The 21900-nt window shown below is 44.2% G+C and overlaps 1 protein-coding gene across 1 annotated transcript in view; it reads left to right on the forward strand.

The window, feature by feature from the left end:
- Nucleotides 1–21364, forward strand: part of fabp2 (fatty acid binding protein 2, intestinal) — a 34251-nt gene extending 12887 nt beyond the window's left edge. Inside the window, exons 2-5 of the mRNA XM_070864049.1 lie at nucleotides 18637–18774; nucleotides 19508–19680; nucleotides 19921–20028; nucleotides 21000–21364. Of these exons, the coding sequence (XP_070720150.1) occupies nucleotides 18708–18774; nucleotides 19508–19680; nucleotides 19921–20028; nucleotides 21000–21050 (399 nt within the window). The 5' untranslated portion in view covers nucleotides 18637–18707 and the 3' untranslated portion in view covers nucleotides 21051–21364. The remainder of the gene's footprint in view (nucleotides 1–18636; nucleotides 18775–19507; nucleotides 19681–19920; nucleotides 20029–20999) is intronic.
- Nucleotides 21365–21900: the final 536 nt, after the last annotated feature.

The following is a 21900-nucleotide window of genomic DNA, read 5'->3' on the forward strand; positions in this document are numbered from 1 at the left end:
TTTAATAACGGAAAACCAGCAAGCAAGAATCATAAGCACAAACAGAAACTGAATTATTTGGGCCTTATGGGCTGAACTACCAACAACTTATATTATGCCTCTATCATAGTGAAACATCTTAAGGTTCTTTATGGTTGGGCAGAGGAGAAGGGAAGGAAGAAAACTGACACCAATCAAGAAGTAAGAGAAGGAGGTTAGGGAGGTGACTGAAGGCATGGTCAAAGAAGTAGGTTTTAAAGATATTTTTGAAAGAAGGGAGTAATGTAGCAAGGCAGAGGTGTTTCGAAAGAGAATTTAAGAGTTTGGGGCCTTGATGGCTGAAATCTCTGATAGAATAGAGGAGGAGGAACAATTCACAGAAGTCTAAGCTAAAAAAAAAAGTGAAGAATGTGAGCCGAAACTTAGGGTTGAAGGGGGTTACAGATGTAAGGGGATAAAAGATGGTCACTAAAATGGATATTGAAGGTAGTGAATTGATCTGACACATGGTCCAGATTATAGGGCTTATCAGTATTAGGAGGTTCTGAGGAATCGGGAATTCCTCTGTCTTACGGTAGGGATTGTAATTGACCGATGGAAACTTACATATTCAGTACGGAACAAGGACAGTAAAATGTTTAGGAACATAGGTTATAGCAGCATGGGAACAGGATAGTATGGACTGGTAGTTTTGACTAGAATTCTTAGGAAAGGGATAAGGAGGCACCACTCTGGAAAACAAAGTTAATCAACATGTCATGAGGAACTGAGGCAAAGTTGACACCACTGAATAACACATTCCAGAAGGGTGACATGTGATGGGAGTTGGACAGGTGGGGAAGAACCACACAGAGCCAGTCTGACAAGGGTCAACAAATTAATGTAGCTTCGCTGATAGCAGTAGACCAATCGGTGGATTTGTAGGAGGGTCGCACATCTCGAAAAATGTATAATTGTAATTGTAAGACCTTTGATCAGGGAAGGGTTCATCAGAACCCTTCCCTAGCATGCTGGAATTAAAACTGGTTGAACCTAAGTTTTCATTTGAGTGATTCCGTGTACGGGCGGATGTTGATTCCTTATATCAGGGCGTCCACCTTGAGGAAGAGAAGTCTTCATTTTACCCCAACACAGAGGTAGGGTGGAGAGAAGCGCAGGAGGGATTTGCATACAAGAACTTTGAATTCATTTCACTGGGGAACAGGAAGCCAGAACTGAATTGATGGGTGAGTGTAACTTAGTATGGATAGGATGTGGGTGGCAAATTCTGATGAGTCAGAATTTGTATCAGATAGAATAGAATAGCATTGGGAAAGAAGAGCCTGGAAGTGACATGGTAGTTGTAATCATTAATTTCCAAGAGATCAAGGAGACTGGCTTCCCATTCACCCCTAGCCCTTAAAGAAATTAATATTTATTACTCATTGTTGAAAAAGTTTGTTCGTCTCCACAAAGACTACGCTATAGTAAAAGCATTGTGTCTGATCTGAGGTGACAGATGCTGCCTGGACGGTATATCTACAATAGCTTTACACTGTATCTTCAGTTATCTACTTGCAACCATTTAGTTCCATAATGCAGCAATGAGACAGAACTCCAAAACAGAGAAGCACCTAAATTATGGTCATCCAAATCTGAGTTAAAGGATTCTGAAAGAAAGACTCTTAAGAATTTCAAATAACTTGGTTATTTTGGACTCAAAAAATAGTTTAAAGTATCGATGAAAGTTAAGTATGATATTGCTTTTTACTTGTTGATGATGGGCATCACATACACATTTCCAGTGTGTAGCTCAAGAAATGGATAACTGTTAATTTTGTTATTAACGCTAACTCATTGACTGCATGCACAAGAGGTATAAGTTTTAACTCAGCTCCTAGGAGACACGGGCCAACCTATATAAAAATGCCTTTTTGCTGTGAGCACAAAATACTGAATGTTGGGAGAAGCCTGGATTCTCCAATTGAAATATTCCACATTAAGTGCGAAGTATGCGCCACTTAACAATTAACAGCATATAAATTGTAACTGATAAGTTAACCCACACAAAGCATAAACACAACTAAAGCAAACACGAGTACCTAACTGATAAAGGAAGCCGTATCAGTACCATACGTTGTCCAGAAGTATTAGTGCCACATGGGCAAAAACATGCAGCTGTAGCCTAATCAGCACTTCATGTCCAGATCCAAGATCGTCCCATCATCTATCATTGAATTACAATATACTTGCGTCTGCGCACACTCGTAGGTCGAATTCCAAACTGTAATGTATTTAACCCTGTGTAACCTGCATGACACCTGACCACCAGAGGGCCCACCTGCTGGAGTCCCAAGGGATCCCAGCATCCCTTGGGAGCACAGTATATAAGCGGGCCACCCATGAAGTACCTGTACTCTGGAATCTTATTAAAGGAGCTAATGTCACACTTGCTCATTGTACACAGTACTCAGTTTCATCTTTTATTACGAGTGTAACAATTGGCGACGAGGTAAAGAACAACCACGCGAAAATGCAAAGAACAGTCGGTATCTTGGAGAAGTTGTCAGAAGGGATGATTGGGGGGCCTTTGTGGAGAGACTTGACTAATACTTTGTGGCCAACGAGCTGGAAGGGGATGATAACGCTACCAAACGAAGGGCGATCCTCCTAACTGTCTGTGGGGCAACTACCTATGACCTCATGAAGAATCTCCTGGCCCTGGCAAAACCGACAGAGAAATCCTATGAAGAATTGTGTACGCTGGTCCAGGAGCACCTAATTCCTAAGGAAAGCGTTTTGATGGCGAGGTATCAGTTCTACACGTGTCAACGATCAGAGGGCCAGGAAGGGGCGATCTATGTCACCGAACTTAAGGTGTCTCGCAGGACATTGTGAGTTTGAGAGATTCTGAGAACAAATGCTCAGACTTTTTTGTACTGGGCATTGAACATGAGACAATCCTTCGCAAACTGTTGACTGTAGAAACTCCGAATCTAAGTAAAATCATAATGTTAGCCCAGACATTTATGTCCACCAGCGACAAAATAGAAAGAAGAAAAGTAAAAGTGGAGGGCAGAGAAACCCAACGCAAAAATCAAAAAGGGCCACATTGCAGCAAGGTTCTAAAGGGGAAAAGTGTGTTAAAAAGACAAGCCTGAAGGCTCTGTGCCTCAATACAAGGAGAATTCGTAATAAGGTGGACAAATTAACTGTACAGGCAGCAAATAATGAATATGATATAATTGGCATCACGGAAACATTGCTCCAGGGTAACCAAGGCTGGAAACTCAACATCCAGGGGTATTCAACATTCAGGAAGGATAGACAGAAAGGAAAAGGAGGTGGGGTAGCGTTGCTGGTTAAAGAGGAAATTAACACAATGGTAAGGAAGGACATTAGCTTGGATGATGTGGAATTTGTATGAGTGGAGCAGCGGAATACCAAAGGGTAGAAAATGCTACTGGGAGTTGTGTACAGACCAAGGTTGGGGACAGCATCAAACAAGAAATTAGGGATGCGTGCAATAAAGGTACAGCAGTTATCATGGGCTACTTAAAGGGTTAGCGGTGGATAGGCAATGGTAAACATTTAAAGATCACATGGATGAACTTCAACAATTGTACATCCCTGTCTGGAGTAAAAATAAAACGGGGAAGGTGACTCAACCGAGGCTAACAAGAGAAATTAAGGATAGTGTTAAATCCAAGGAAGAAGCATATAAATTAGCCAGAAAAAGCAGCAAACCTGAGGACTGGGAGAAATTTAGAATTCAGCAGAGGAGGACAAAGGGTTTAATTAGGAGGGAGAAAATAGAGTATGAGAGGAAACTTACCGGGAACATAAAAACTGACTGCAAAAGCTTCTATAGATATGTGAAGAGAAAAAGATTAGTGAAGACAAACGTAGGTCCCTTGCAGTCAGATTCAGGTGAATTTATAATGGGGATCAAAGAAATGGCAGACCAGTTGAACAAATACTTTGGTTCTGTCTTCACGAAGGAAGACACAAATAACCTTCCGGAAGTACTAGGGCTAGGGGACCGAGGGTCTAGTGAGAAGGAGGAACTGAAGGATATCCTTATTAGGCGGGAAATTGTGTTAGGAAAATTGATGGGATTGAAGGCTGATAACTCCCCGGAGCCTGATAGTCTGCATCCCAGAGTACTTAAGGAAGTGGCCCTAGAAATAGTGGATGTATTGGTGATCATTTTCCAAAAGTCTATCGACTCTGGATCAGTTCCTATGGACTGGATGGCAGCTAATGAAACACCACTTTTTAAAAAAGGAGGGAGAGAGAAAATGGGTAATTATAGATCGGTTAGCCTGACATCGGTGGTGGGGAAAATGTTGGAATCAATTATTAAAGATGAAATAGCAGCGCATTTGGAAAGCAGTGACAGGATCGGTCCAAGTCAGCATGGATTTATGAAAGGGAAATCATGCTTGACAAATCTTCTGGAATTTTTTGAGGATGTAACTAGTAGAATGAACAAGGGAGAACCAGTGGATGTGGTGTATTTGGACTTTCAAAAGGCTTTTGACAAGGTCCCGCACAAGAGATTAGTGTGCAAAATTACGCACATGGTATTGGGGGTAATGTAACTGATGTGAATAGAGAACTGATTGGCAGACAGGAAGCAGAGAGTCGGGATAAACGGGTCCTTTTCAGAATGGCAGACAGTGACTAGTGGAGTGCTGCAGGACTCAGTGCTGGGACCCCAGCTATTTACAATATACATTAATAATTTAGATGAAGAAATTGAGTATAATATCTCCAAGTTTGCAGATGACACTAAGCTGGGTGGCGGCATGAGCAGTGAGGAGGACGCTAAGAGGCTGTAGGGTGAGTTGGACAGGTTAGCTGAGTGGCAAATGCATGGCAGATGCAGTATAATGTGGATAAATGTGAGGTTATCCACTTTGGTGGCAAAAACACAAAGGCAGAATATTATCTGAATGGTGGCAGATTAGGAAAAGGGGAGGTGCAACGAGACCTGGGTGTCATGATAAATCAGTCGTTGAAAGTTGGCATGCAGGTACAGCAGGCGGTGAAGAAGGCAAATGGTATGTTGGCCTTCTTAGCTAGGGTATTTGAGTATAAGAGCAGGGAGGTCTTACTGCAGTTGTACAGGGACTTGGTGAGGCCTCACCTGGAATATTGTGTTCAGTTTTGGTCTCCTCATCTGAGGAAGGACGTTCTTGCTATTGAGGGAGTGCAGCGAAGGTTCACCAGACTGATTCTCGGGATGGCAGGACTGACATATGAGGAGAGACTGGATCGACTGGGCCTGTATTTACTGGAGTTTAGAAGGATGAGAGGGGATCTCATAGAAACATATAAAATTCTGACGGGACTGGACAGGTTAGATGCAGGAAGAATGTTCCCGATGTTGGGAAAGTCCAGAACCCGAGGACACAGTCTAAGGATAAGGGGTAAGCCATTTAGGACTGAGATGAGGAGAAACTTCTTCACTCAGAGAGTTATTAACCTGTGGAATTCCCTACCGTAGAGAGTTGTTGATGCTAGGTCATTGGATATATTCAAGAGGGAGTTAGATATGGCTCTTACAGCTAAAGGGATCAAGGGGTAAGGAGAGAAAGAAGGAAAGGGGTACTGAGGTGAATGATCAGCCATGATCTTATTGAATGGTGGTGCAGGGCCGAATGGCCTACACTTGCACCTATTTTCTATGTTTCTATGTTACACCAAACAGATTTTGCAGAGTAAAGAAGTTTCGGCCAGTCCTGTGCATAAATTAACTTCGGTCTCGAGCAGAAATGTACACAGCAGAACGTACACGCCGGTTGCGGTGGCCTGATCTCAATTGACCCAGAGTCCGCCATCAATCGTTAATGCAAGGCAGTTAACACCTTGTTGGCGCTGCGGAGGTGATCATCAGCCCCATCAATGCCGCTTTAAGCACTCTGTGTGCAATGGTTGCAGAACAATGGGACACCTCCAGCTAATATGCAGGCGAGCTGCAAACCCTGCAAACCTTGCAAACCACCATGTTGCAGAGGAAGATCGATCCATTTGTGGATCAGGCTGAATTGGAGACTCGTACAGAGGAGACAGAAGTGTACAGGGTACACACATTCACTACGAAATGTCCACCAGTAATGTTGAAAGTTGAATTGAATGGTATTCCAGTCTCTATAGAACTGGACACGGGGGCAAGTCAGTCCATAATGAGTAAAAAGGCCTTTGACAGGCTGTGAGGCAAAAAGGCAAACTCAGCCCCATTCACACCAAACTAAGGACTTACACCAAGGAGCTAATCCCTGTAATTGGCAGTGCTGAATTCAAAGTCTCTTATGACGGAGCAGTACACGAACTCCCACTGTGGATTGTGCCAGGGGATGGCCCCACGTTGTTTGGCAGAAGGTGGCTGGGAAAAATCTGCTGGAACTGGGATGATATCCGAGCACTTTCATCCGTCGACAACGCCTCATGTACCCAGGTTCTGAGCATGTTCCCATCGTTGTTCGAGCCAGGCATTGGAATTCCAGGGGGCGTAAGTGCAGATCCATTTGGTTCCCGGTACATGACCCATCCACCACAAGGCAGGGGCGGTACCGTAAATGATGCGTGAAAAAGTGGAAATTGAGCTGGACAGGCTGCAATGTGAAGGCATCATCGTGCCGGTGGAATTCAACGACTGTCCCGGTACTTAAGGAGGATGGCACGGTTAGAATTTGCAAGGACTATAAAGTAACGATTATCCGTTTCTCACTGCAGGACCATTACCCGCTACCCAAGGCAGACGACCTAGTTGCGACTCTGGCTGGAGGGAAGACCTCGGCCTACATGACGCAGGAGCTGGAGGAGGAGTCTTCGAAAGGCCTCACCTGCATCAACATGCACAAAGGTCTGTTTATCTACAACCGGTGCCCGTTCGGGATTCGGTTGGCCACGGCAATCTTCCAGCGGAACATGGAGAGCCTACTAAAGTCGATTCCTTGCACAATGGTTTTCCAGGACGACATATTGATTACAGGTCAGGACACCATGGAGCACTTGAAGAATCTGGAAGAGGTTCTTAGTCGGATGGATCACGTGGGACTCAGGTTGAAACGTTGTGTTTTCCTGGCACAGGACGTCGAGTTCTTGGGAAGGAGAATCGCAGCGGCCGACATCAGATCCACCGACTTTAAGACGGAGGCCATCAAGAATACGCCGTGACCACAGAACATGACAGAACAGCGGTTGTTCCTGGGACTCCTTAACTATTTTGGTAATGTCTTACCTGGGTTAAGCACCCTGCTTGAATCCCTACATGCGCTACTGCGCAAGGGAGACAACTGGGTATGGGGGAATTCACAAGAGGTTGCCTTTAAGAAAGCCAGAAATCTGATGTATTCAAACAAACTGCTTGTCCTGTATAACCCTTGTAAACGATTAGTGCTAGCTTGCGATGAGTCGTCATACGGGGTCGGGTGTGTGTTACAACAGGCTAATGAATTGGGGATTTTGCAACCAGTCGCTTATGCGTCCAGTAGTTTGTCCAAGGTAAAAAGGGCCTACAGCATGATTGAAAAAGAGGCTCAGTGTGCATCTACGGGGTGAAAAAAATGCACCAGTACTTATTTGGCCTCAAGTTTGAGCATGAAACTGACCACAAGCCGCTCATATCGCTGTTCTCTGAGAGCAAAGGGATTAATATCAATGCCTCTGCCCGCATCCAAAGATGGGCGCTCACACAGTCGGCATACAACTATGTAATCCGCCATAGACCGGGCACAGAGAACTACGCAGATGCTCTCAGTCGGCTGCCATTGCCCACCACCGGGGTGGAAATGGCACAGCCAACGGACTTGCTCATGGTAATGGAGGCATTCGAGGACGAGAAGTCCCCCGTTACGGCCCACCAGATCAGGACCTGGACCAGCCAGGGTCCTTTACTGTCTTTGATAAAAAAACGGTGTCCCCCATGGGAGCTGGTCCAGTGTCCCAGTGGAGATGTAGGAGGCGATTAAGCCATTCCACAGATGCAAAGACGAGTTGTCCCTGCAGGCGGACTGTCTATTGTGGGGCAATCGCGTGGTATTGCCCAAGAAAGGCAGAGATACGTTCATATGTGAACTGCACAGCACCCACTCAGACATCGTAATGATGAAAGACATAGCCAGATCCCATGTGTGGTGGCCCACATCGACTCAGATTTAGAGTCATGCGTGCGCCAGTGCAACACTTGATCTCAGCTGAGCAATGCACCCAGAGAGGCACCGCTAAGTTTGTGGCTGTGGCCCTCCAAACCGTGGTCGAGGATCCACGTAGACTTTACGGGCCCATTTCTAGGCAAAATGTTTTTGGTTGTTGTGGACGCTTACTCAAAATAGATTGAATGTGCAATAATGTCAGTAAGCACATCCACGGCCACCATCGAAAGCCTACGAGCCATGTTTGCCACGCACGGCTTGCCTGATGTCCTAGTCAGCGACAATGGGCCATGCTTCACCACTGCTGAATTCAAGGAATTCATGACCCACAACGGGATCAAACACGTCACATCTGCTCCGTTCAAGCCCACATTCAACAGCCAGGCAGTTCAGCCCATCAAGCAAAGCTTGAAATGTGTGTTGGAAGGCTCCCTGCAGACCCGGCTGTCCCGAGTGCTGCTCAGCTACCGCACCAGATCCCACTCACTCACCGGGGTTCCCCCAGCCGAGCTGCTTATGAAAAAGGTGCTCAAAACAAGGCTCTCTCTTGTCCACCCTGATCTTCATGATCACGTGGAGGGCAGGCAGCATCAACAAAGTATGTACCATGACCGCGCAAATTTGTCACGTGATATTGAGATCAATGATCCCGTGTTTGTACTCAATTATGGACATGGTCCCAAATGGCTTGCTGGCATGGTCACAGCCAAAGAGGGAGTAGGGTATTTCAGGTCAAATTGGCTAATGGACAAACGTACAGAAAACATTTGGACCAAATCAACTTGCGGTTCACCAACAGCTACGAACAACCCGAAGAGGACGCCACCATCTTTGACCCTCCAATACACACACAAGTGGCAACTGACATCATGGTTGACCACGATGCCAAACTCATCATCCCCAGCAGCCCGGCAAGGCCGGCTGCCCAACAGCCCAGTGAAGAACTGACCAAACCACCCACACCCGCATTTGTACCGAGACGATCGACAAGGAAGCGTAAAGCCCCAGATCATCTCACCTTGTAAATAAGTGTACTGTTAACTTCACATGGGGAGTGATGTAATGTATTTAACGCTGAGTAACCTGCATGTCACCTGACCACCAGAGGGCCCATCTGTTGGAGTCATAAGGGACCCCAGCATCCCTTGGGAGCACCGTATATAAGCAGGCCACCTCCGAGGTACCTACACTCTGGGGTCCTATTAAAGGAGCTAAGGTCACACTTGCTCATTGTACACTGTACTCAGTTTCATCCTTTATTATGAGTGTACCACAAACCATCGTCAACACCTTCGCCGAAGCATACGAGAGCATAGGCCTTACACTAAACATCCGTAAGACAAAGGTCCTCTACCAATCTGCCCTCGCCACACAGTACTGCCCCCCGATTATCAAAATCTACGACGAGGCCTCATACAATGTGGACCATTTCCCATACCTCGGGAGCCTATTGTCAATAAGGGCAGACGTCGATGACAAAGTCCTACACCATCCTCAGTGTGCCATTGCAGCCTTCGGTTGCCTGAGGAAGAGAGTGTTTGAAGATCAGGACCTCAAACCCAGCACCAAGCTCATGGTCTACAGAGCAGTAGTGATACCTGATCTCCTATATGCTTCAGACACATGGACCATGTACAGCAGGCACCTCAAAGCACTGGAGAAGTAACACCAATGTTTCCTCCGCAATATCCTGCAAATCCATTGGCAGGAGAGGCGCACCAACATCAGTGTTCTCGCTCAGGCCAACATCCCCAGGATCAAAGCCTCCTTGAAAAAGTGAAACATCTCCACCGACAACTGTGAATCCCTGGCCCAAGACTGCTCAAAGTTGAGGAGAAGCATCCGGGAAGGCGTCGAGCATCTCATGTCTCTTTGCCGGGAACAAGCGGAAGCCAAGTGTAAACAGCGGAAGGAGCGCACGACAATCCAAGCAGCCCACCCACCCATCCCTTCAACCACCATCTGCCCCACCTGTGACAGAGATTGTAGGTCCCGTATTGGACTCATCAGTCACCTGAGGACTCATTTTTAATGTGGAAGCAAATCATCCTCGACTCCGAGGGACTGCCTAAGAAGAAAAAGAGTAGTGCTTCATTTAGAAAATCATAATGCAATCAAGCAGAGTCAGCATGGTTTTACGAAAGGGAAATCATGTTTGACAAATTTGAAGACGTTCGTTGAGAATGTAACAAGCAGGTTGAATAAAGGGGAACAAGTAGATGTCGTGTATTTGGATTTTCAGAAAGCATTCAATAAGGTGCCACAGGAAAGGTTACTGCACAAGATAACAGTTCACAGGGTTGGGGGTAATATATTAGCATGGATAGAGGATTGGCTAACTAACAGAAAGCAGAGAATCGGGATAAATGGGTAATTTTCAGTTTGGCAAACTGTAACTAGTGGGGTACCATAGGGATCAGTGCTCGGTCCACAACTACTTACAATCTATATTAATGACTTGGATAAAGAGACCGAGTGTAATGTAACCAAATTTGCTGATGATACAAAGATAGATGGGAAAGCAAGTTGTGAGGAGGACGCAAATAATCTGCAAAAGGATATATATAGGCTAAGTGAGAGGGCAAACATTTGGCAGATGGAGATAATGTGGGAACATGTGAGGTTATCCACTTTGGTGATAAAAATAAAAAAGCTAATTATTATTTAAAGGGGGAGAGATTACAAAATGCTGCAGTACAGAGGGATCTGGGGGTCCTTGTACACGAATCACAAAAAGTTAGCATGCAGGTGCAGCAAGTAATTAAGAAGGCAAATGGAATGTTGCCCTTTATTGCAAGGGCATTGGAATAGAAAAGTAGGGAAGTCCTGCTACAACTGTACAGGGCGTTGGTAAGACCACACCTGGAGTACTGCGTACAGTTTTGGTCTCCTCATTTAAGGAGGGATGTACTTGCATTGGAGGCACTTCAGAGAAAGATGACGAGGTTGATTCCTGAAATGAGGGGGTTGCCTTATGAAGAAAGGTTGAGCAGGTTGGTCCTATACTCATTGGAGTTTAGAAGACAGAGAGGTGATCTTAATCAAACATATAAGGTTCTGAAAAGGCTTGACAGAGTAGATGCGGAAAGGATGAGGAGGAATTTCTTCTCTCACGGGGTCGGGAATCTTTGGAATTCTCTGCCCCAGAGAGCTGTGGAGGCTGGGTCATTGAATGTATTTTAGGTGGAAATAGACAGATTTTTGAACAATTAGGGAATCAAGGATTATGGGGAGCGAGCGGGGAAGTGGAGTTGAGGCCAAAATCAGATCAGCCACAATCCTATTGAATGGCGGAGCAGGCTGAAGGGCCCAATGGCCTATTCCTGCACCTATTTCTTATGTTCTTATGTAGGCATTTGTTCCTATAAGCTTAAGTTATAAAGCTCCCTAATAACACAGCTGCTATCAGATCCATGAATGATGCTTATAAATCACATAGAAACATAGAAACATAGAAAATAGGTGCAGGAGCAGGCCATTTGGCCCTTCAAGCCTGCACCGCCATTCAATATGATCATGGCTGATCATTCAACCTCAGTACCCCATCCCAGCCTTCTCTCCATTCCCCCTGATCCCTTTAGCCATAAGGGCCACATCTAACTCCCTTTGGAATATGTCCAACGAACTGGATTCAACAACTTTCTGTGGCAGAGAATTCCATAGGTTCACAACTCTCTGGGTGAAAAAGTTTCTCCTCCTCTCGGTCCTAAATGGCTTACCCTTTATCCTTAGACTGTGTCCCTTGGTTCTGGACTTCCCTAACATCGGGAACATTCTTCCTACATCTAACCTGTCCAGTCCCGTCAGAATTTTATACGTTTCTATGAGATCCTCTCTCATCCTTCTAAATTCCAGTGAGTATAAGCCTAGCAGATCCAGCCTTTCCTCATATGTCAGTCCTGCCATCCCGGAAATCAGTCTGATGAACCTTCGCTGCACCCTGTCAAAAGCAAGCACGTCCTTCTTCAGATTAGGAGACCAAAACTGCACACTATTATATATGTGGACTTGTACTTACTCTGTACAGCCACCAGAGGACTCATCCCCTGGAGTCGCAAGGGATCCCATAATCTCTTGGGAGCACAGGTATTTAAGGAGGCTTCACAGGTTGGAGAGGCACTCTGGAGACCTGCAATAAAAGAGTAAGGTCACACTTTACTTTGAGCTCACAGTATTCAATCTGATTCTTTCTCCATACACAACAACTGGTGACGAGATACAGATAGCGAACCCAAAGATGCAGAGTACAGTCGGCATCCTGGAGAAATTTTCAGAGGGAGATGATTGGCAAACTTTTGTGGAGCGACTCGACCAATACTTCGTGGTTAACGAGCTAGATGGGGAAGAGAACGCTGCCAAACGAAGGCCGATCCTCCTCACCGTCTGTGGGGCATCAACTTATGGCCTCATGAAGAATCTGCTCACTCCAGTGAAACCCACGGAGAAATCATATGATGATTTGTGCACACTGGTCCGAGAGCATTTGAACCCGAAGGAAAGCGTTCTGATGGCGAGGTAATAGTTCTACACCTACAAAAGGTCTGAAGGCCAGGAAGTGGCGAGTTATGTCGCCGAGCTAAGATGCCTTGCAGGACTTTGCAAATTTGAATGATATTTGGAGCACATGCTCAGACACTTTTTCATACTTGGCATTGGCCACGAAACCATACTTCGCAAACTTTTGACTGTAGAGACCCCAACATTGAGTAAGGCCATAGTGATAACCCAGGCAATTATTGCCACCAGTGACAATACGAAGCAAATCTCTCAGCACACAAGTGCTACTACAAGTACTGTGAACAAAGTGATGCTGTTTTCGAATCGTAACGTACAGGGCAGGTCACACATACCTGCAGCTGCACATCCGCAGATGACTCAGAATCCACCATCAAGGGTGATGAATGCTAGGCCATGAACATCTTGTTGGCGCTGTGGGGGTGATCATCATTTCCATTCATGCCGATTCAAAGAGTACATTTGCAAGGGCTGTGGAACAATGGGACACCTCCAACAAGTGTGCAGGCGAGCTGCAAAGCCTGTTAAACCTGCAAACCACCATGTTGCAGAGGAGGACAGAACCACGGAGGATCACGACGAACCAGAGTCTCAGATAGAGGAGGCAGAGGTACATGGAGTGCATACATTCACCACGAATTGTCCCCCAATAATGCTGAATGTTGAACTAAATGGACTCTCAGTGTCAATGGAGCTGGACACGGGTGCGAGCCAGTCCATCATGTGCAAGAAGACTTTTGAAAGGGTCTGGTGCAACAAGGCCAGTCTTAGCTCCAGTTCGCACGAAACTAAAAACTTACACTAAAGAACTGATTCCTGTAATCGGCTTTGCTACCGTAAAGGTCTCCTACGATAGAGCGGCGCACAAGCTACCACTCTGGATGGTACCGGACGATGGTCCCACTCTGCTCGGCAGGAGCTGGCTGGGAAAGATACGCTGGAACTGGGACGACGTCCGAGTGCTATCGCCCGCTGACGACACTTCGTGTGCCCAGGTTTTAAACAAATTTCCTTCGCTGTTTGAACCAGACATCAGGAAATTCCATGGAGCAAAAGTGCAGATCCACCTAATTCCGGGGGCGCGACCCATCCATCACAAGGCGAGAGCAGTCCCGTACATGATGAGAGAAAGGATAGAGATCGAGCTAGTCCGGCTGCAAAGAGAGGGCATCATTTCACCGATCGAGTTCAGCGAGTGGGCCAGTCCTATTAACCAGTCTTCAAGGGAGACAGCACCGTCAGAATCTGTGGCGATTACAAAGTAACTATCAATCGCTTCTCCCCAATACCCACTACCAAAGGCCGATGACCTCTTTGGCGGGAGGAAAGATATTCACCAAGCTGGATCCGACTACAGCCTACATGACGCAGGAACTGGAGGAATCATCAAAGGTCCTCACCTGCATCAACACGCACAAAGGTCTTTTTGTTTATAACAGATGCCCGTTTGGAATCCGATCGGCGGCGGCAATATTCAAGAGAAACATGAAACGTTTACTGAAGTCGGTTCCGTGCACTGTGGTCTTCCAGGATGACATCTTGGTCACAGGTTGGAACACAGTCGAGCACCAGGAGGATGTTCTTAGTTGACTCAATCGCGCGGGCTCAGGTTAAAACGCTCGAAGTGCGTTTCCCTGGCACCTGATGTGGAGTTCTTGGGAAGGAGGATTGCGGCGGACGGCATCAGGCCCACAAACGCGAAGACAGAGACAATCGAGAACGCACCGAGGCCACAGAACGTGAAGGAGCTGCGGGCGTTTCTGGGACTCTTGAACTACTTTGGTAACTCCTTACTGGGTCTCAGCACACTGCTCGAACCATTACATGTCTTCTACGAAAAGGGGGCGAATGGGTTTGGGGCAAAAGCCAAGAAAATGCCTTTGTAAAAGCAAAAAAATTGTTATGCTCAAACAAATTGCTTGTGTTGTATGATCCATGTAAGCGTTTGGTACTTGCATGTGATGCGACGTCATATGGCGTCGGGTGTGTATTGCAACAAGCAAATGATTTCGGGAAGCTGCAACTGGTTGCTTATGCATCCAGGAGTCTGTCTAAGGCTGAGAGAGCCTACAGCATGATTGAAAAAGAAGCGTTAGCGTGTGTCTATGGGGTAAAGAAAATGCATCAATACCTATTTGGGCTAAAATTCAAATTGGAAACTGACCATAAGCCACTTATATCACTGCTTTCTGAGAGTAGAGGGATAAATACAACGCATCGGCCCACATCCAGAGATGGGCGCTCATGTTGTCCGCATACAAATATGCCATCCGCCACAGGCCAGGCACAGAAAACTGCGCCGATGCTCTCAGTAGGCTGCCATTGCCCACCATCGGGTTGGAAATGGCGCAGCCCACAGATCTAGCCATGGTTATGGAAGCATTTGAGAGTGAGCAATCACCCGTCACTGCCCGGCAGATCAAAATCTGGACAAGCCAGGACCTCTTATTATCTCTAGTCAAAAGCTGTGTGTTTCACGGGAGCTGGTCCAGTGTCCCAGTGGAAATGCAGGAAGAGATAAAACCGTTCCAGTGGCGCATAAATGAAATGTCTATACGGGCAGACTGCCTTCTGTGGTGCAATCGAGTAGTGGTCCCCAAGAAGGGCAGAGCCACCTTCATCAATGATCTCCTCAGTACCCACCCAGACATCGTAATGATGAAAGCGATAGCCAGATCCCAAGTGTGGTGGCCCGGTAAGAATGCGGACTTAGAGTCCTGCATTCACAGATGTAATACATGCTCGCAGTTAAACAATGTATCCATGCAGGTGCCACTAAGTTTAGGTCTTGCCCCTCCAAACCGTGGTCTAGGGTACACATCAACTATGCAGGCCCGTTTTGGGTAAAATGTTCCTTGTGGTTGTAGACGCGTACTCCAAGTGGATTGAATGTGAGATAATATCGGCTAGCACGATTGCTGCCACTGCCGAAAGCCTGGGGGCCATGTTTGCCATTCACAGCCTACCCGATGTCCTAGTGAGTGACAACAGGACATGGTTTACCAGTGCTGCGTTCAAAGAATTCATGACCCGTAACGGGATCAAACATATCACATCTGCCCTGTTTAAACCAGCGTCCAGTGGTCAGGCAGAGAGTGCAGTGCAAACCATCAAGCAAGGCTTGAAGAGGGTAACTGAAGGTTCACTGCAGTCTCGCCTATCCCGAGTCCTGCTTAGCTACTGCACGGGACTCCACTCACTCACTGGGATCCCACCTGCTGAACTGCTCATGAAAAGAGCACTTAAGACAAGGCTGTCATTAGTTCACCCTGATCTACATGAACAGGCAGAGAGCAGGCGGCTTCAACAAAGTTCATACCATAATAGCACAAATGTGTCACGCGAGATTGAAATCAATAATCCTGTATTTGTATTAAATTATGGACAAGGTCCCAAGTGGCTTCCCGGCACTGTTGTGGCCAAAGAGGGGAGCAGGGTGTTTTGAGTCAAACTTTCAAATGGACTAATTCACCGGAAACACTTGGACCAAATCAAACTCAGATTTACGGACTATCCTGAGCAACCCACCTTGGACCCTACCTTTTTTGATCCCCCAACATACACACCAGTGGCAACCGGCACCATGGTTGACTATGAAGCAGAACCCATCATCCCACAGCAGTCCAGCAGGACCCAACACACCAGGCATCTCAGCAATGCCAGCTGCACAGCAGCCCAGTGAGGGCCTAACAAATGATTCAACAACACCAGCTTTCACACTGAGACGATCAACCAGGGCAAGAAGGGCCCCAGATCGACTCACATTGTAAATAGTTACACTATTGACTTTGGGGGGATGGAGTGTTGTTACATATGTGGACTTGTATTTACTCTGTACAGCCACCAGAGGGCTCATCCCCTGGAGTCCCATAATCCCTTGGGAGCACAGGTATTTAAGGAGGCTTCACAGGTTGGATAGGCACTCTGGAGACCTGCAATAAAAGACTAAGGTCACACTTTACTTTGAGCTCACAGTATTCAATCTGACTCTTTCTCCATACACAATACACACAATATTCAAGGTGTGGTCTCACCAAGGCCCTGTACAACTGCAGTAAGACCTCCCTGCTCCTATACTCAAATCCCCTCGCTATGAAGGCCAACATACCATTTGCTTTCTTTACTGCCTGCTGTAGCTGCATGCCGACCTTCAATGACTGATGTACCCGACATCCAGGTCTCGTTGCACCGTCCCTTTTCCTAATCTGTCACCATTCAGGTAATAATCTGTCTTCCTATTTTTGCCACCGAAGTGGATAACCTCACATTTATCCACATTATACTGCATCTGCCACACATTTGCCCATTTACCTAACCTGTCCAAGTCTCCCTGCAGCCTCTTAGCAACCTCCTCGCAGCTCACACTGCCACCCAGCTTAGTGTCATCTGCAACCTTGTAGATATTACATTCAATTCCTTCGTCTAAATCATTAATGTATATTATAAATAGCTGCGGTCCCAGCACTGAACCTTGCAGCACCCCACTATTCACTGCCTGCCATTCTGAAAAGTACCTGTTTATTCCTACTCTTTGCTTCCTGTCTGCCAACCATTTCGCTATCCACGTCAATACAATCCCCCAATACCATGTGCCTTAATTTCGTACACTAATCTCTTGTGTGGGATCTTGTCAAAAGCCTTTTGAAAGTCCAAATACACCACATCTACTGGTTCTCCCTTATCTCCTCTACTAGTTACATCCTCAAAAAACTCTAGAAGATTTGTCAAGCATGATTTCCCTTTCATAAATCCATGCTGACTTGGACTGGTGTTGTCACTGCTTTCCAAATGCACTGCTATTGCATCTTTAATAATTGACTCCTGCATTTTCCCCACCACCGATGTCAGGCTAACCGGTCTATAATTCACTGTTTTCTCTCTCCCTTCTTTTTTAAAAAGTGAGGTTACATTAGCTATCCTCCAATCCATAGGAACTGATCCAGAGTCCATGGAATGTTGGAAAATGACCACCAATGCATCTACTATTTCTAGGGTCACTTGCTTACTCTGGGATGCAGACTATCAGGCCCCGGGGATTTATCGGCCTTCAGTCCCTTCAATTTCTCTAACACCATTTCCTGACTAATAAGGATTTCCCTCAGTTCCCTCTTCTCGCTAGGCCCTCGGTCCCCTAATATTTTCGGGAGGGTATTTGTGTCTTCCTTATTGAAGGCAGAACCAAAGTATTTGTTCAATTGGTCTGCCATTTCCTTGTTCCCCATTGTAAATTCACCTGATTCTGACTGCAAGGGACCTACATTAGTCTTCACTAATCTTTTTCTCTTCATATATCTAGAGAAGCTTTTGCAGTCAGTTTTTATGTTCCCTGCAAGCTTACTCTCATCCTCTATTTTCCCCCTCCTAATTAAACCCTTAGTCCTCCACATGATGAATATGACACTACATTTTTTATTGAGACCGTGTCAGTTCAATAAACAAAATACACAACTTTCTACTTGAATAGGATATGTCCCCACACTTGTTAACTGAAGACATGTGAATGACAGAGTTTTTAATTCCAAGTTAAAAGAACCATCCCAGTATTATTTTTTTCATTATAAAGCTCAGTAATATTCTGTTCTTAACTAAAACCTATACCCTACCTGAAACAAGATAGCAAACGTCACATCCCACATTGATAACAGGCAGGGATAAGCAGCTGACAATATTTGAAAAAGAACTGTGCAGTTGCATAATCCACTCCAGTTATTCAGCACAATTTGCACGTGTATTTGTTTAAAAGAAATGTGCAAGTATTTCTGGAGAATTGCAAAATGTATTCATTTAAAAGATATGTGCCAGTATTTCTGAAGAATTGCAAAATAAGACTTACTTTTAAGACAAAAAGAGTACTACTACTCAATTTGATCAAGTCTCATCCCTTAAACTTTGAAACTAAAATAATATCTCACTATAATGTCCTTGGAGGGAGTTGCGTGTATCATTTGAACTTTACCCAGCCACATCATTATCATGCTGATAAAACCCTGGTTTTGATTAGTCTGTAGGCTTTAAAAGCTGAGATTGGAGAAGAGATTCCACACTGGTTGGAGGAGCTCTTGTAACTCTAAGATGGCATTCAACGGTACATGGAAGGCTGACAGAAATGAGAACTATGAGAAGTTTATGGAACAGATGGGTAAGTGTGACATAAGAAGATTAAAGAATATATAGTTTGTACATGCATAAACAGGTAAAGGATTAATGCATTAAATTTGCAAAAATTATAAACTGCAGGAAATGTAATTAAAAGAGAAAAACAAACTGTTTTGTCAGTAAGAGAAAATAAAAGTATTTAAAGCACTTTGGCATTGGGAGAATATACTATTTTGTTACTTGAAATTCTGCACTGTTGGATGAATCCTAATTGAACTTTTGTTTCCTGACTGCCCTTAAATAGAAGGGCCGTTAGGAGTTCAAAATAATATTAAACTTTAATGAGCCAAAAATAATCATGAAGAAATTGGCTTCTTCATTAGCAGTATACAATATATACCAAATATATTGGTTTCTGATATTGGTTTTATCAGAAACCAATTTACAGCTGATTGGATTGCATGGCTTGTATTGTGCCTGAATAAACTTGAATTCTGAAAATATAATGCAATGATGTAAAGTATTAACACAATTACTGTAAAATCTTCTTGTGTATTTTGGCTCCAAAAAGTAAAGATCTATTCCTATTAGATGTAAACTATTTGGATTTCCTCATGATTCTCAAAATATATTTCACCGCTTCTCATAATTTGAATTATAATTAGTAGTGTCCATAATCAATATTATAAGTGAGAAAGAAAATGCTACAAAATGTGCGCAGAAATAACCTGCTTCTTCTTCAATTTAAGAACAGTAATTCTCACTTTACTCACCAGGGATAAATGTTATGAAAAGAAAGCTTGGAGCCCATGATAATCTGAAGCTGACAATCAAGCAAGATGGGAATAAGTTCAGTGTCAAGGAGTCCAGTACTTTCCGCACAGTGGAAATTGAGTTCACACTGGGGACAATATTCGACTACTCCCTGGCAGATGGAACAGAATTGAACGTAAGAATCAAAAACAACTTTTATTGCTGCTGTGCAAATTAATAAGATTTCTGTGCAATTAATAAGATTTCTTGGGAAAGGCGGAGAGAGTAATTTAAGCTGACTTATGATCTTTCTTTTTTCAAAGTGCCTTGCTTCTGCTCTGGGCAGCCCTATAATGATTTTATTCATTAGTACACATAATATTTCTGGAAAAAAAATTTCATTTTGGGACGAATAGAAAGTATCTCTTTGCTCTAGGGTACATGGAGCTCTGAGGGAGACAAACTTGTTGGAAAGTTCACTAGAAAGGACAATAGCAAGGTACTCCAGACGACAAGGGAAATCGTTGGTGATGAACTTGTTCAGGTAAATTCATTTCTGGTTGTCATTTATCGTAGAACAACCTGTGAATGTTTGACTAATCGCTGAGTGTATGATACCATAGTACTTGTACATATAAATAGTCTCAGCTATTAGGATTTGTTTACAAATTTAGGTACAAAGAATTATTAACTTCAACATTCTTCTACTTTTTACGGATTTCTTTCAATTTTTTTAAACATTTCCTTAAAACTCTTCAAAAAAGTTTGTATTTATATAGCACATCCTCACAAGCATTTCACTACCACTGAATTACTTTTGAAGTGTTGTCACTTGTTTTATTTGCAAATGCACGAGCCAACATCGCACACAGAAATATATCGCAAACAAAAACAAAATAATGACCAAATAATTGCTATTTTTTGGTGTTGTTGATTGAGAGTTGAATATTGGGCAGGACACTGAGAGAATACTGCCATGGGATCTTTTACATTTGCTTGAACAGTCAAATGGTACCTCCACCTCATCTGACAGACCTCCAACAGTGCAGCATTCCTTCAGTACTGCACTGAAGTGTCACCTAGATTATGTACTCAAGTCCGGAGTGCAACTTGAACCCACGATCTTCTGACTCAGAGGAAAGACTGATACAATTAAGTCAAGCTGACACTGTAACAGTCAGTGCTAATCACATAATCAGGAAACTGACTTGGAAGATTTATCAAATCTGACAGTTTAAGGTGACTATTTTAACATTACCAGAGATACCGACCCAATGCTGTTGTAACCTGGGGAGGAAGGCGGGGGGTGGGTGGGCAGCCCCCAGGAATATATAGCAGCATGATCGATTCCACTCCGTTGGAACTTGAAATGCAACATATTTTTAAACAAAAAATATTCTCTTTTCCCAGTGTTAACAATAGCCTAGTACAGTTCAGCACACATTAGGCATTAAGTTGTGAAAAGTTACCTTAGGTTTAAAACCGGTACAATAACTTTTATGAAATCTCTTACAGAATTACTCGTATGAAGGAGTTGATGCCAAGAGATTCTTCAAAAAGGAATAGAAACCTGTCATTGTGTCACCATCGTTTAAAGAATCTCTGAAAATCCTGAATGCACAGTTTCCTGTCAGCTCTGCATCTTTTTAATTTTAATTTTTAAATATCTATACTGCTTGAATGTATTTGTAAAGATAGATTGATGGACTTTTAGCCCTAGTAATTTCACTGTATCTGTATGGTCCATATAGTATTTCAGGCAAAAAACAGCCGACATTTCAAAACCTGGTCAATCAATTCTGAACTTAGCAATGCCAATTAATGTACCTCCATTAATTCATCTCACAAAGAGATATAAGCACTAAATTGCATGGGTTGAAAAGTGTGTGTTTATTTTCTACAAGAAATAAAAGTGTTCTATATTGCTAAAAGGTGATGGTGATTGTTTATCATTATTGTTTTCATGTACCACAATTACAAATGCTTCTCATAATATAGGTAAAATCTATGAGAAGACACATTCCCCTATCATAATCACATCGTTGCTTTAAACCACACATTCTTTTCCTTCATTTTTGCTTTTCCCAGCTGATATTACTCGATACTCTGAGTGTGGCCATTTTTGGGGTGGAATACTCCAATAATTAAAAATATCTCCCTTTCTTTTCTCTTCAATTAACAACTGCTAACAAAATTGCAAGAGTATAGGGCTAGAAATTGGTCCATGCAGCACCTGTTTTTCGCATGTTACTGGGACTACTAAATCCTCAAAATAGTGGGCAGAAGGTGTACGCACATTTCTGGATAGAAATGTGACAACCACCATATTGGGTAAGGACAAATAAGTGGCATCCTTTATCCACACTTGAAGCAGAAGTTAAGCCCTTTGCAGGGATCTAATGTCTGTTTGATGTTC

The sequence above is a fragment of the Pristiophorus japonicus genome, chromosome 2 (genome assembly GCF_044704955.1).
Source record: "Pristiophorus japonicus isolate sPriJap1 chromosome 2, sPriJap1.hap1, whole genome shotgun sequence".
Classification (NCBI taxonomy): Eukaryota; Metazoa; Chordata; class Chondrichthyes; family Pristiophoridae; genus Pristiophorus; species Pristiophorus japonicus.